Here is a 13289-nt window from a genome sequence, read left to right as displayed (position 1 = left end):
ATATATATATATATATATATATAGAAAAGTCCCGGGGCCCCTGAGGCCTAATGATGACTTCCAGAGTTAGGGACAGCTGACATCCTTCTGTGCAGAGTGGTTTACAAGGCATGGTGGGTGTAATGCAGGATGAAAGGGTGGGCGCCAGACACTTTTTGAATGCAGATTTATTGTCTCTTGAACAGAACTGTGGGAGAGAGGGTTAGAAGCAGGACACCCTTAGATAGATGCAACGATAATTGGCAGACTCTGAGACTTCTATAGGCAGACAGCATACAGGTGAAGGCCTCCAGCTGGACACCGGTTTCTGGATAGGTAGGACCACTGTCTCCTATGGCAAAAATCTAGTAGCAGTTACGAACAGTAGTTGTACTCAACTATTGGCAACACTACTCGCAACACAAACAGTTCTCTTTACTCCACAGTCACTCACTATGGATCTTTACTCAAACTACCAGTCTTTCACTAGACTTCAGATCCACTAGCCACTGAATCCCCTGAGCTCTTCCACTTTTAGTACTCAGTGTCTTCCTCAAGCATCACCCCGCTTCCCTGCTGGGTCCCTGGCTTGGCACTCACAGATACTCTTCAAGCGTCACCCCCACTGACTCGCTAGGTCCCTGGCTTGGCACTCACTGATGCTCCACAAGCGTCAGCTCTGCTGTCTCGCAGGGTTCCTGACTAGGCACTTGCTGAAGTTTTCCCACTCCTTCACCGTCCCCGGCTAGTGAGAAGTCTGCTCTGGTACTGTCCCCAGCTTACGCACAGTGGTCTCCGGTAAAAAGGTGGATAGTCTCTTAGTGGCGACAGCTTACCCTCTACCTCTGACCACAGCTAGTTTCCTGGCCAGCAGGACCCCTAAAAGCCCACAGTCCCAACCCTGCACTGCTTCTCCTGCTTCTGGATAGGCCCTCAGACAGACTAGCATCCAGATGTCCCTGGGATAGGCCTCAGGCTTCCGGCCTAGCAGCCCGGGGCAGCATAACACACGTCCACCCAGACAGCAGTCCAGGTGGCAATGAAACCCCCTGATCCCCTGACTCCACCCAAATAGATAGGCGATCCCAGCAGGCTAAAGGACTTAAAGAAATCCCTGCCAATTGACTGAGAAACCCCACTCATTCATAATCTGTCCTTACTATGCCCTTCACTTATCCAATGTCACCAACTATAATGCCACCTACTGAGGAGAGAAGTGCAGCAATTACAGAATTAGGGGGAAATCAATTGAACTCCAGGGTGCTACATCCTCCCTCTGCCTAGGAAAACTACGAGTGAATGTCCTGGCAAAAACTGGGACGGGTGGGGAAACAGAAAAGGAACAATAATAACAATACATGTGGCGTATCACATGAAGTAAATATGCATAACATACACTTTATATCTGAGCAAGAGGCATTTTCACATAAGACTAGATAAATAATAGACAATATATACAATTTACGTGTGGCGTGCCACTCAAGCGGTTAAGGGAAAAACAAACAGTAGCCTTATCAAACAGTAGCCTATCTAATATATACAGTAGCAATAAAGGGTTAGCATTGCTATCCACATCAAATCATTGTCTCTCCTTGTCCAAGGAAGACTCAATGGGCGCAGGAACACCTGAAAAAGAGAATAAAATGGACAGCAAAGAAATGCATCCTATCCCTATGATAACCCAGTGCAATATGTACATAAGTGAATCAGTGTAAATACACCCTACGATATGTCTAAACTACAACGATCTCTATATCTAAACACAAGTACAGGCGAAAATGGGCACCGTCCTCATCTGAGGATGCCACCCTTTTTCATAGATATCTTACAAACTGATAAATGCATAATGTGAACAAGGGCTCACTCAGGCTGGCACAGCTCACGCCATCTGGTGGCCAGTATATGAAAAAAATGACAGTCATTCAAAGTGTAAGGTGAGAACTTGCCCCTTTGCCACAGCTTATTCTAAGTAACTAAACATCCCAGTGTCTTTGAAGCCCCAAAGTCCATCGATTTTCACTTTGGGTAGAACAATATTTCCCAGCAGTTTCCCTTCTTCTCGGCAACAACTCCGGGGACAAGAGGCATAGCTGCAATCAAGCAACAAGCAGCTAGTCTATGGTGCAAGGGACCACACTTCTTCACATAGGTCCCCTAGCAATGGTGATCCCAATCTATCCACACAACAGCCTGGGACTGCAAATTAATGTCCTCATTGGATGAAGAAACAAGCACGCTGAATGTCAGATCAACATGTTACTTTTCAAGGGAGGAATACTGGCAATTCCAGAGCATCAACCAGCATTACTCAAGTTGGCACTCCCTGTATCTACCGGCAGCACACAGTTCAACACAGTCCCAGCAATACAGCCAACAGGAATTTCCCCCACTAGCAACACTTTCTGCACAAAAGGTGGAGTGGTTTTCAACATAGCGTCTGTACTCCACAAAGCGCACATTTGTAATCCGTATGGTGTCCATGAAACACAATCACCAGTAATATCTGGGATCCGGCAGTTTCAGGGTGTCTCCTTTGGCATTTACCATATTAATGTAATGTTGAATGTCCTTGTTTGGCCTGCAGATAATCACACTGTCCGAGTTAATTTTGCCCCAGGTCTGCAATACAGAGGTATACCTCTAAGCCATCTTGGGTGACAACTGTTGAAAGTCTACCCAGAAATGGATCCGAAGGAAACTCCGCACAGCTTAATCTATCCAGGAGGTTTCTATTTCCTGGATCTCTTCCTCTAGATGGGTCGGTATGTAGGGATACAGATAACCATACTGCTCAGCCACTTAACAATTATGCACTGTATCTTGGACAGCCTGGGCAGTGTTTTAGGGTCTCTATAAATGGTTGGGATTGGTACATCTGGTGCACGCTGAACTGGGTATTCTGCAATAACGTCTGGTTTACAATCAAACTTAGTCAACTGTGTTCGTTTAGTCAACGCAATTTTAGGAACCCATCTCAACCAGCGATCCTCCTCAAGGGACTTGGCAATGCATGAGGAGGGAGTGGCACTGGCAGACAACTCATTTTTGACACTGGCCGCTGACGCAGAGGGAGTTTCATCCTCCCCTAAATCACACAGTTGCTCCTCATGGCTGTCAGTCCACTTCCCAGTCCATGACAAATTGTCTGAAAACAGTTCAGAGAGTTGATCGGATGAGATATTCGAATTAGAGATGGTAGAGCACTCTTCAGCCGGGAGATAGTTGTGCGTAGAGCTGACTTCATTTGGCACAACCACGTTGTCTACCTCGATGGCCACAGGTATCACCTCCCCCACTGGAATACCACTTTCACCTATTGCAAGCTTAACCGATTTCTGCATCCTTTTCCCCGGTGGTTCCGTCATCAAGGAGAGTAGGTGGGAGCAGCTTTCTTCACAAGCCAGATGATAACAGGTGGACTCTCAATGCCGCTCCCAGCCGGGACGGCGACATTCTTGTTCCCAGTCCGCTTGCCGTGCCCATGGAGGTTGGGCTGGTGAAACTGCCTCAAGCAGGGTTTCCCCACAGTGTCCACAGACGATCCAAGGCTGCAGATGCATGGCCAAGCTGGAACACTTATCGCAGATCAGTCCCAAGGCCTCATAGCCTCCAGCCACGTACAGGGCAAGCTTGCCCTTCAGTGTATACCACACTCCGGTGTCAGAGTACCCTTGGACTCACCTAGACCAAGGCCAACACCTGGAGCATACATCTTCCAATCTGCAATGGTACTTCCAAACTGCGCCATCTTCTCCAACCCACACCTCGGCACACATGGCAGCACTTCCTTATCCTCCTCTGCAGAGCAGGGGCTCCTCCCCCTGCCTAAGGATAAGTCCAGATACTTTCTGGGAACTTCAGCGCCCGCCTCTTTCTTTTTGTGGCGCACCAAAACTTTAATGGAGTCTGTTTTAATCCTTGCAGCACTAGCGTAAAGTGTCAAAAGACCAGGTTTAGACTCTCCCATGAGCAAGGAGACATGCTGGTTCTTCCCCACATTGTTGGAATGCACAATAACACAGTCTATACAAAGTAAATCTGTTACTTGCCACTTTCCCATGGAGCCAGACAAAATCCTGATGTAGCCTTAGCTTGTTGCTATGGGCGACTACTGCAGGAATAATGCTTTTGCTTCACATTGGGCGCCAAATGTAGCAAAGTCCCATGGCCCCTGAGGCCTAATGAGAGATATATATATATATATATATATATATATATATATATATATATATATATATATATATATATAAATAGTGTATACTATATACACTGTGTATAACTATAGCGAGGGAGAGAGAAATTTACTAAAACGTGTGCAGTCAGAATCTGGTGCAGCTGTGTATAGCAGCCAATCAGCTTCTAGCTTCAGATTGTTCAGTTAAGGTATTACAATAAAATGTAGAAGCTGATTGGTTTCCATATAGGGTGTGGGATTGATGGGATGCCCAATTTAACTTGAAAAACTATGTGATCTAGAAAATGGACATACATTTGACTGTATTCTTTTTGAAACAGCAACAGTCTATATGAACTTGGCAAAGAAATTTCCCTTTACAGGAGCTGTTTCCCCAGAGTATAACTTTAGCAGAATCTCATTTGCAGGATCTCTGTCCCCTTTCTTAAAAATACCAGGCCACCTGGCTGCTTAGTGAAATGTCTCAGGACAAGGGATTGAGTGACAGTTTGCTAGCACAGTCCCAGAAAAAAACTGCTTGATATTACATCTGGTGGCGTTAACCCTTTCTGGCCCTGGGGAATGTAGAAGTACTCACACTGTCCCTGAAAATCCTGCTGCCTCAGAACTGTTCAGGCCTCCTTCTGTACAGGTTCTTTTCCGCAAGCCAGGGTGTCTTCCAACCCAGACAATGGAATAGTAGAGATCCCTCTGTACTTCTTCCTTTCTCAGCTCCCAGCCTGGCGGCATAGCCCCCCTCAGGGTCCCCTCCCAAGCTAAACGACACAGCTTCCTTACTCCATCTTCTACTTGACTCCCATGCTGGCCAGGCTTCACCAAATTTAAGGGCTTTTCCAGCCATCCTGCCAGGACCTTCTGCCTGGGGGGTTGGCAAAATTCCCTTATGTATGCAGATCAGGATATCCTGGCCTCAGCCCACTAGCTTCCAAAAGCTTCTTCAAGCTTCTAGAATGAGGAGGAGGTATCAGAGCCCTGCCCTGTAGAGCACTCCAGCCTGACCTAGAATAACCCGACCCATTTACGGACTCGCACAACTACCATGAGTCACAAAAAATAATTTACCTACATTAGTTTAGCACTAGAGGGTGCTACAAATATATAACCCTAAGGCCTGAAAATGTTAAGGGTTCATCTGGGGGGAAAAGGTTGAGGAAGTCTGGTCAAAATAAGGTAAAAGTGTGATCTTAGGAATGCAAGTTGCAGAGCATGGCTTAACCGAGTATGAAGGAGGCAAATAGTAATGTAATAATTACAAAGTTAATAATAATCATAATTATCAAAAAAGCTTCCTACCTCTATAGTCTGACTGACTTCTTCAGCTTTCATGCAATCAAGGAATCTAGGCTGGTAAATACAGCTGAAATATGTCAGTGTTAGATTGCACTTATTCCTTTAAATATGTATTTTAATGTGTATCTAAAACTAATAACAAAATCTATTGCAGCTTATCGGTCCTTAGATGTGATAGCTGCATTAATCTTTTTTTTCTTTTTTTTTTACAATATTTTACTTATTTTCACCAAGTAATCTTGAGAGTAGCACACTTTCTTCCTCTACTGTATACGGTATATGGAAGAACAGCATTGTCATCCTAAGCCCTTGTACACACGGTCGGAGATTCCGACAACCAAATCCGTCGGATTTTGTCCGACGGAACTTGTCCGAAACTGTTGCATACACACGGTCGGACAAAGTTGTCGGAAAATCCGATCGTTCAGAACGTGATGACGTAATTTCGTTATGATGGGACTACGTTCAGGCTAGTAGCCAATAGCTTTGATGTAGGAATTTGATCTGAGCATGCGTGGCACTTGGTCCGATCGGAATTCTCTACACATGATCGGAGTATGTCCGATCGGACCAGTTTGTCGGAAAATATTTCCAGCAAGTTGGAAAATTTGGTCAGACGGATATTCCGACGGAAACAGTCCAATGCATACCACACACAGTCGGATTATCTGACAAAACGGTCCGATAGGACACATTCCGACGGATTCTCCAACCGTGTGTACAAGGGCTAAAACTGAAAGTGTGCTTGGACTCATAATATAGAGGGGAGCTGAACTCAGGCTAGGCTGAAAACAATGTTTGAGATTTCAGAGCAGGAAAACTATGTTGTCAGCTTACAGGCAGTAAGGTGCTCAGTGGATTTCTTGCATATAAACAAGTGTTTCTGTAGTTGCAGCATTTTATTTGTAGTGAAGATATGGTATACTGTATAGTGGATGTTTTTTATTTTTTTTATTTGATTTTAACTTTATTTTACATTGTTACTTAGTAAAGATCAGTGTTTTATATATTTTGTGGTTGTTTCAGGTGAGCCTGGTCTAGCTATTGCAAAAATTATCAAAAGTAACCCTTTTAGTGGGTATGCAGGAAATGAGTCTCAAACTAAGAAAAAGATAATTCAAAATGTATTAAGAAAGGGAGACATGTACTTCAACAGTGGAGATTTGGTCGTGGTTGACAAAGAGGGTTTTATCTACTTTCATGATCGAATAGGAGACACATTTCGGTAAGCTCTCTCTCATTGCCTATACTCATAGAACATTGTGTAGGCTCAAATGCAGCCTTTTGTACATTTTTTAACAATGTCATGTATCCCCTTTTTTTTTACCATAAGTCTTTTTTTACCACAAGTTTTATGTAGCAGAATTTTAGATTCATTAAAAGGTATTCGTCCCTAAATTTTTAGCAACCACATTGCGACTAGGTTTTGGTCATCCATCTGGACATGGGTACAAATAATTTTTCAGTATGCATAATCAATATAAATTCATGTTAATACTATTAATAATATTATTTTTTTTATTTCTCAAGATGTGTTTTTTTATTCTTTGCTATTAGGAAGGAAAACAAACATACTTAATTGAATTAGACTTTACTTGCAAAATTAAGGACAATACCAATTGCAGTCCCTGGCGTTCTACAAGGGTTACAAAAATAAACCTTTCTAAAATATTAAAAATGATTAAATATGCTACATAAATCACCACTGCTGAAATCATTTCTTAAACGTGAGCCCATTTTTTTTTTCAGATGGAAAGGGGAAAATGTAGCTACTACTGAAGTGGAAAATATTGTATCAGCGGTGGACTTCATTGAACAGTGTAATGTCTTTGGAGTTCCAGTGCCTTGTAAGTGTGTTGTGTACATTTTAATTAAGACTTGATCATCCTTTTTCTGGCCATACCTTATGTGTAGGTTTTATTATACCAATATGCCATGTGTATTATATATATATATATATATATATATATATATATATATATATATATATATATATATATATATATATATATATATATGTATATATGTGTGTGTGTATATATATATATATGTTTCCCCTAAAATGAGACCTAGCGTGATTGTCGACGATAGTTGCAATATAATTATTTTCGGGGAAAGAGGGTGGGGTTTATTTGGGGGGTAGGGCTTATATTGCAGCCATCACCGACACTCATGCTAGGTCTTATTTTAGGGGAAACAGGGTATATATATATATATATATATATATATATATATATATATATATATATATATATATATATATATATATATATATATATATATAATGCCACTTAAAAGCATGAAACCTTACTAAAAACTTCATAACTCTTTGCTGCACATTGGCTAAATTAGGCGAAGACAACCTTAAAGCGGGAGTCCACCGGGACTCCGCGTTTTTTTTTTTTTTTTAAAGCCAGCAGCTACAAATACTGCAGCTGCTGACTTTTAAATAGTGACACTTACCTGTCCAGCGCTCCCGCGATGTCGGCACCCGAAGCCGATCACTCGCTCGTGCCGCCGCCATCTTGGGTATGGGAATCAGGAAATGGAGCCTTTCGGCTTCATTTCCCGGTTCCCTACTGCGCATGCGCGAGCCGCGCGGCGCAATCCGGACGGTCCCCGCTGCCTCTGGGAGCTGTGTGTTTCCCAGCAGGCAGCGGGGCACTTGCTGAAGGGGGCGGGCGCTTGCGGAAAGGGGCGTAACGTACGCCCCTTTCCGCAGAGAGCTAGCCCGGAAGTGGGTGCAGTTACCTGGATTATCCAGGTAACTGCACCCCCCTCCCCCCTGAAAGGTGCCGATTGTGGCGCCGGAGGGGGGGGGGATTCCGATGAGCGGAGGTCCATTTTAGGGTGGACCTCCGCTTTAAAGAGGTGGAGATCTACCTGAACAACATGGGAGAAATCAAGGATCACCGGGCACAGTTTCGCCTCCTCACACCTGATATAAACCTGTAATTGTATATATAAAGTTGCGCTAAAATTACATGAAAAATGAAAGTGAGAAATCTAATGCAAATCATTAAAATTACAAATCAAAAAACATCCTGTGTAAAGTTCAATCAAGAAAGAAGGAGTCTTTTGTAATCAGGGATCTCTGTTTCCAAGAAAAACCAATGAATAGGGAAATCGATCATTTTTACGATTGTTGAACCCCGACGTGAGCGGATTACTAAACTTGACAGGTGCCTTTGCTCCCCCAATAGTTGGCACCCTTTCTGCTGTGGGTGGACTCTCTAACACTGTCACCACTTGTAGGCCAGTGGGCTCTCTGATTGGTCCTCCCTACCCCCACCTAGGTGGTTAGGTGTGGTGTGGATGCAAATACAGCGATTCCTGGAATCACCTTCAGGGAGGAAGCTTGTTTGGGGCATTTAGAATAAAAGACTCTGGTTTATGTGGAACGGACTCCTCTGGTAAAGGGTTTGCGTATTGAAAAACCTTGACATCGGACGATTCGCTGGGGAGCTATAAAAACTCCAGACGTACAGGGAGATCGGATAGCCACTTTCTACGGTGATCGAGAGAGGAAGTAGGACGTACGGAATCGTTTCAATCTAGGCTGGTTACTTCCGAATGATCCGCATCCATCCATGCGTCTAGTAGCACACCGGAACGGATTACACGAAAAAGAACCCTGCAGAGGGCTGTCTGCTCGCGCTAACGACTCCGTTGATTTGGAGTCCACCCATTGCGGTAAGAGTCAAACCTTTTTCAGCTCTGGATTTGTAAGAAGATTACACTGAAATCGTAAAAAGGATCGATTTCCCTATTCATTGGTTTTTCTTGGAAACAGAGAGTCCCTGATTACAAAAGACTCCTTCTTTCTGGATTGAACTTTACACAGGATGTTTTTTGATTTGTAATTTTAATGATTTGCATTAGATTTCTCACTTTAATTTTTCATGTAATTTTAGCGCAACTTTATATATACAATTTTTTCTGAGTTTATCCATACCTTGATGTTAGATGGTTTTTAGTTGCAGCTTTTAGGTTTACCCCAAGCGCGATATTTTTGTATTTTTCGTTTTTACAGTATTTGGATAAACCTGTAATTGCCATACTACCATGCTGCAATCGTGTGCATTGCATGGCAATCACGGGTGGTGAAGGGGGTAAAGAGGCAACATATCACCTCCTCACCACCTGTCAAACATATTCGGATCACTTTTCAGGGGATCAGCAGTGTCTGCTGCACCTGTGAAATGGCCCTTACTTGCATTCATCAGAGGAACCCTTAGGGCTTGTTCACACATAAAGCTGGGGGGTGGTAGAACCCTGCGGTTGACTCGTGGATTCTCTACCTCCTTTAGCTGCTGAGACAGCAGCCAAAGGCGTACGCATGTTGCAACAGGAATTAAGCCTCCTGTTGCTTTTGGTGGGTGCTACCGCCTGCCAATTCTGACCCATTCAAGTAAATGGGGCCACTTTGCAATTGCCCCCCAACTGCATGCATTTGTGGGGTCCAAAGGTTAAAGCAGGTGGTGCGAGAGCAACACAACACTGCCTGCTTTAACCCCTTGTTTGCTGTACTGCACAAGGTTACAGGGCACTTGCAGAGCGGCCTCATTCACTTGCTACACCCACCACCCATGACAGGGCTTATAACTCATACTACGACATATGTACATCCCTGGCCACTGTGGAAAAGGGGGTGTGGTTGGGGCAAGGGTGATATAAACACATCTTACCTATGGAGTTTTACCAACCCCCAAACTGCAAATGTAAATGAACCCTGACCTGAGCCCCCTATAAGGCTGCTTTTACACTGATGCAATGCAGTTTACTTGTATCGCAGGTGCAGAGTAAGGCATCTGCGACTTTCCTGGGTTAGCTTTCTTTGCCATAGACTTCTATTATATCCTGCAGGTGTGGTGCACTTTCTGAAAGAGCATCAAAACTCCTGCATTCAGAAAGTGCACCAAACCTGCAGGATATAATAGAAATCTATGGCTAAGCGCAGAAAACCAACAGGAAAGCTGCAGGTACACTGCACTGCAAAAGCTGTGAAAGCAGCTCTATACTATTATGCCCAGTGTATTGCTTTACACTGACTTGAAGATCTCTTCTTTCCTGCTGCTGGCACCACTCTGGAGACCACTAGCTGGTATAAGAGGTGCAGTTGTTATCACTTTGTATGGGACAGGAGTCAGCACTACAGAGGAGGCATCAGCATATACAGCTTTTGCTCCGTACTACAGCTCCAACTTTACAAGTAGTGCCTCTGCCATGCACTCTGATGCTCTGGAAAGGCGGGTCAGCAAACCCAGACCGAGATCTACAAAGTCACCTGTCTGCGATCCACTTGTAGATTGTGATCTTCAGGTTGCTGACCCCCAGGTTAGATGTTAAAATTTTTAATCTCTATTGGTTACTTTCAGAATCTTTTTGCTGCCATCTTTGTTTTGCTTGACTCCTGATCCATGCTAGCAATCCTCTCTAGACTAAGATCAGGATCTGTGGTTGTATGCTTTGCAATACTTGTATTATCTTATTTTTTAGATGTTTGAATTTTTAATACTCAATTTTTCATGATAAAAATATTATAGCCCAATGCCTAAGTATTGAGGCAACCAAGTACCAGCAAGGTATATCAAACTTGAGGGAGAAATGGATGTTCTAGGCAAAGCATATCACTCACATGGCTGTAATGTCAGTGACAGGCAGCCAATAGATTCCAAGATGCTGTGGGACTAAAATTCCCAGTATGCTCTATAAAGCGAATAGTGCATAAAACTAGTTACTTAACCACTTGCCGACCGCCGCACGACGATGTACGTCGACAGAATGGCACGGGCAGGCATAAGGGCTTACATGTACGTCCTTGCCTGCCCGCGGGTCGGGGGCCCGATCGGGCCCCCGCCCGGTGCCTGCGGCGGTCGGTATTCGTTCGGGAGCGATCCCGGACGAGGGGACGGCCATTCATTCATGGCCACCCCCTCGCGATCGCTCCCGACGAATGAAAATGTCCCGTGACATCACTTCCTCTCCTGTAATGTAAACACAGGAGAGGAAGTGATGTATTCTCTCCTCCGTGTTGGTATTTTTCGTTCCGGCACCGAGGAGAGAGCATCGGTGAGTTGCACAAGCACTACACTACACAGTAGAACATGCCAGGCACACTCACACCCCCCCTTTACCCCCCGATCACCCCCCAATTACCCCTGCCCCCCCAGTCACAGTGACACCAATTGCTTTTTTTTTTTTTTTTTTTTGCATTGGTGTCATTTGTGACTGTAATAACTGTTAGGGCAGTTAGGGTTAGCCCCCTTTAGTTCTAATGTGCCCCCCTAACCCCCCCAATAAAGGTTTAACCCCGTGATCACCCCCCCTCGCCAGTGTCACTAAGGCTGGGTTCACATTGCAGCGGTTTATGAGAACGAATGTGATTCGCACCGCACTGCAGTGCAAATCACATCCGATCTCTGTGCGATTCGAGTTCAGCCATACAGATAGTATGGCTGAATTCGTGTCGCACCCGCCGCACCCGCCGCAAATTTGCACGGGACCCTTTTTTTGGCCCGCAGCAGAATCGGATCGCATGGGTGTTCACACCATGTGATCCGAGTTTGCAGATCGCACTGCGATATGCGAACTGATCTGGGGGTGTCATTAACATTTCACTGACACTCCCAGCAGTTCGCATAGGGCAGTGTGAACTGCCGCCGGGAGGCATGCGATGCGGGAACCCGCCGCGGATTCATGGCGTTCCCGCATCGCTCCAGTGTGAACCCAGCCTAATAAGCGATCATTTTTCTGATCGCTGTATTAGTGTCACAGGTGACACTAGTTAGGCAGGTAGGTATTTAGGTTCGCCGCAGCTTTTTATAGCGCCAGGGACCCCCATATACTACCGCATAAAGCCCCCTGATTTCCCCCTAGTTAACCCTTTCACCAGTGATCACCATATAACTGTTACAGGTGACGCTGGTTGGTTAGTTATTTTTTTATAGTTTCAGGGCACCCGCCATTTATTACCTAATAAAGGTTTAACCCCCTGATCACCCGGCGGGTGTCATTTGTGACTGTAATAACTGTTAGGGCAGTTAGGGTTAGCCCCCTTTAGTTCTAAGGTACCCCCCTAACCCCCCCAATAAAGGTTTAACCCCGTGTTCACCCCCCGTCGCCAGTGTCACTAAGGCTGGGTTCACATTGCAGCGGTTTATGAGAACGGATGTGATTCGCACCGCACTGCAGTGCAAATCACATCCGATCTCTGTGCGATTCGAGTTCAGCCATACAGATAGTATGGCTGAATTCGTGTCGCACCCGCCGCAAACTCGCACGGGACCCTTTTTTTGGTCCGCAGCAGAATCGGATCGCATGGGTGTTCACACCATGCGATCCGAGTTTGCAGATCGCACTGCGATATGCGAACTGATCTGGGGGTGTCATTAACATTTCACTGACACTCCCAGCAGTTCGCATAGGGCAGTGTGAACTGCCGCCGGGAGGCATGTGATGCGGGAACCCCAGCCGCGCATTCGTGGCGTTCCCACATCGCTCCAGTGTGAACCCAGCCTAATAAGCGATCGTTTTTCTGCTCACTGTATTAGTGTCACAGGTGACGCTAGTTAGGCAGGTAGGTATTTAGGTTCGCCGCAGCTTTTTATAGCGCCAGGGACCCCCATATACTACCGCATAAAGCCCCCTGATTGCCCCCTAGTTAACCCTTTCACCAGTGATCACCATATAACTGTTACAGGTGACGCTGGTTGGTTAGTTATTTTTTTTATAGTTTCAGGGCACCCGCCATTTATTACCTAGTCTCACTAGTGTACCCCTAAATTTAGGGGTGTCTACTTTCCAAAATGGGGTCATTTGGGGG

The 13289-nt window shown here is 45.0% G+C and overlaps 1 protein-coding gene across 6 annotated transcripts in view; it reads left to right on the top strand.

The window, feature by feature from the left end:
* LOC143963018 (long-chain fatty acid transport protein 2-like) overlaps window positions 1-13289 on the top strand; it is a 252239-nt gene that overhangs the window by 219748 nt on the left and 19202 nt on the right. For all 6 annotated transcript variants that reach the window (XM_077472561.1, XM_077472558.1, XM_077472560.1 and 3 more), the window contains 2 exons: window positions 6491-6689; window positions 7214-7311. In XM_077472561.1, coding sequence (XP_077328687.1) covers window positions 6491-6689; window positions 7214-7311 — 297 coding nt within the window. The remainder of the gene's footprint in view (window positions 1-6490; window positions 6690-7213; window positions 7312-13289) is intronic.

This window comes from Lithobates pipiens, unplaced genomic scaffold (genome assembly GCF_037356315.1).
Source record: "Lithobates pipiens isolate NorthernLeopardFrog02 unplaced genomic scaffold, aLitPip1_a1.2 Scaffold_8, whole genome shotgun sequence".
Classification (NCBI taxonomy): domain Eukaryota; kingdom Metazoa; phylum Chordata; class Amphibia; order Anura; family Ranidae; genus Lithobates; species Lithobates pipiens.
This window is presented reverse-complemented; position numbering and strand designations above follow the sequence as displayed.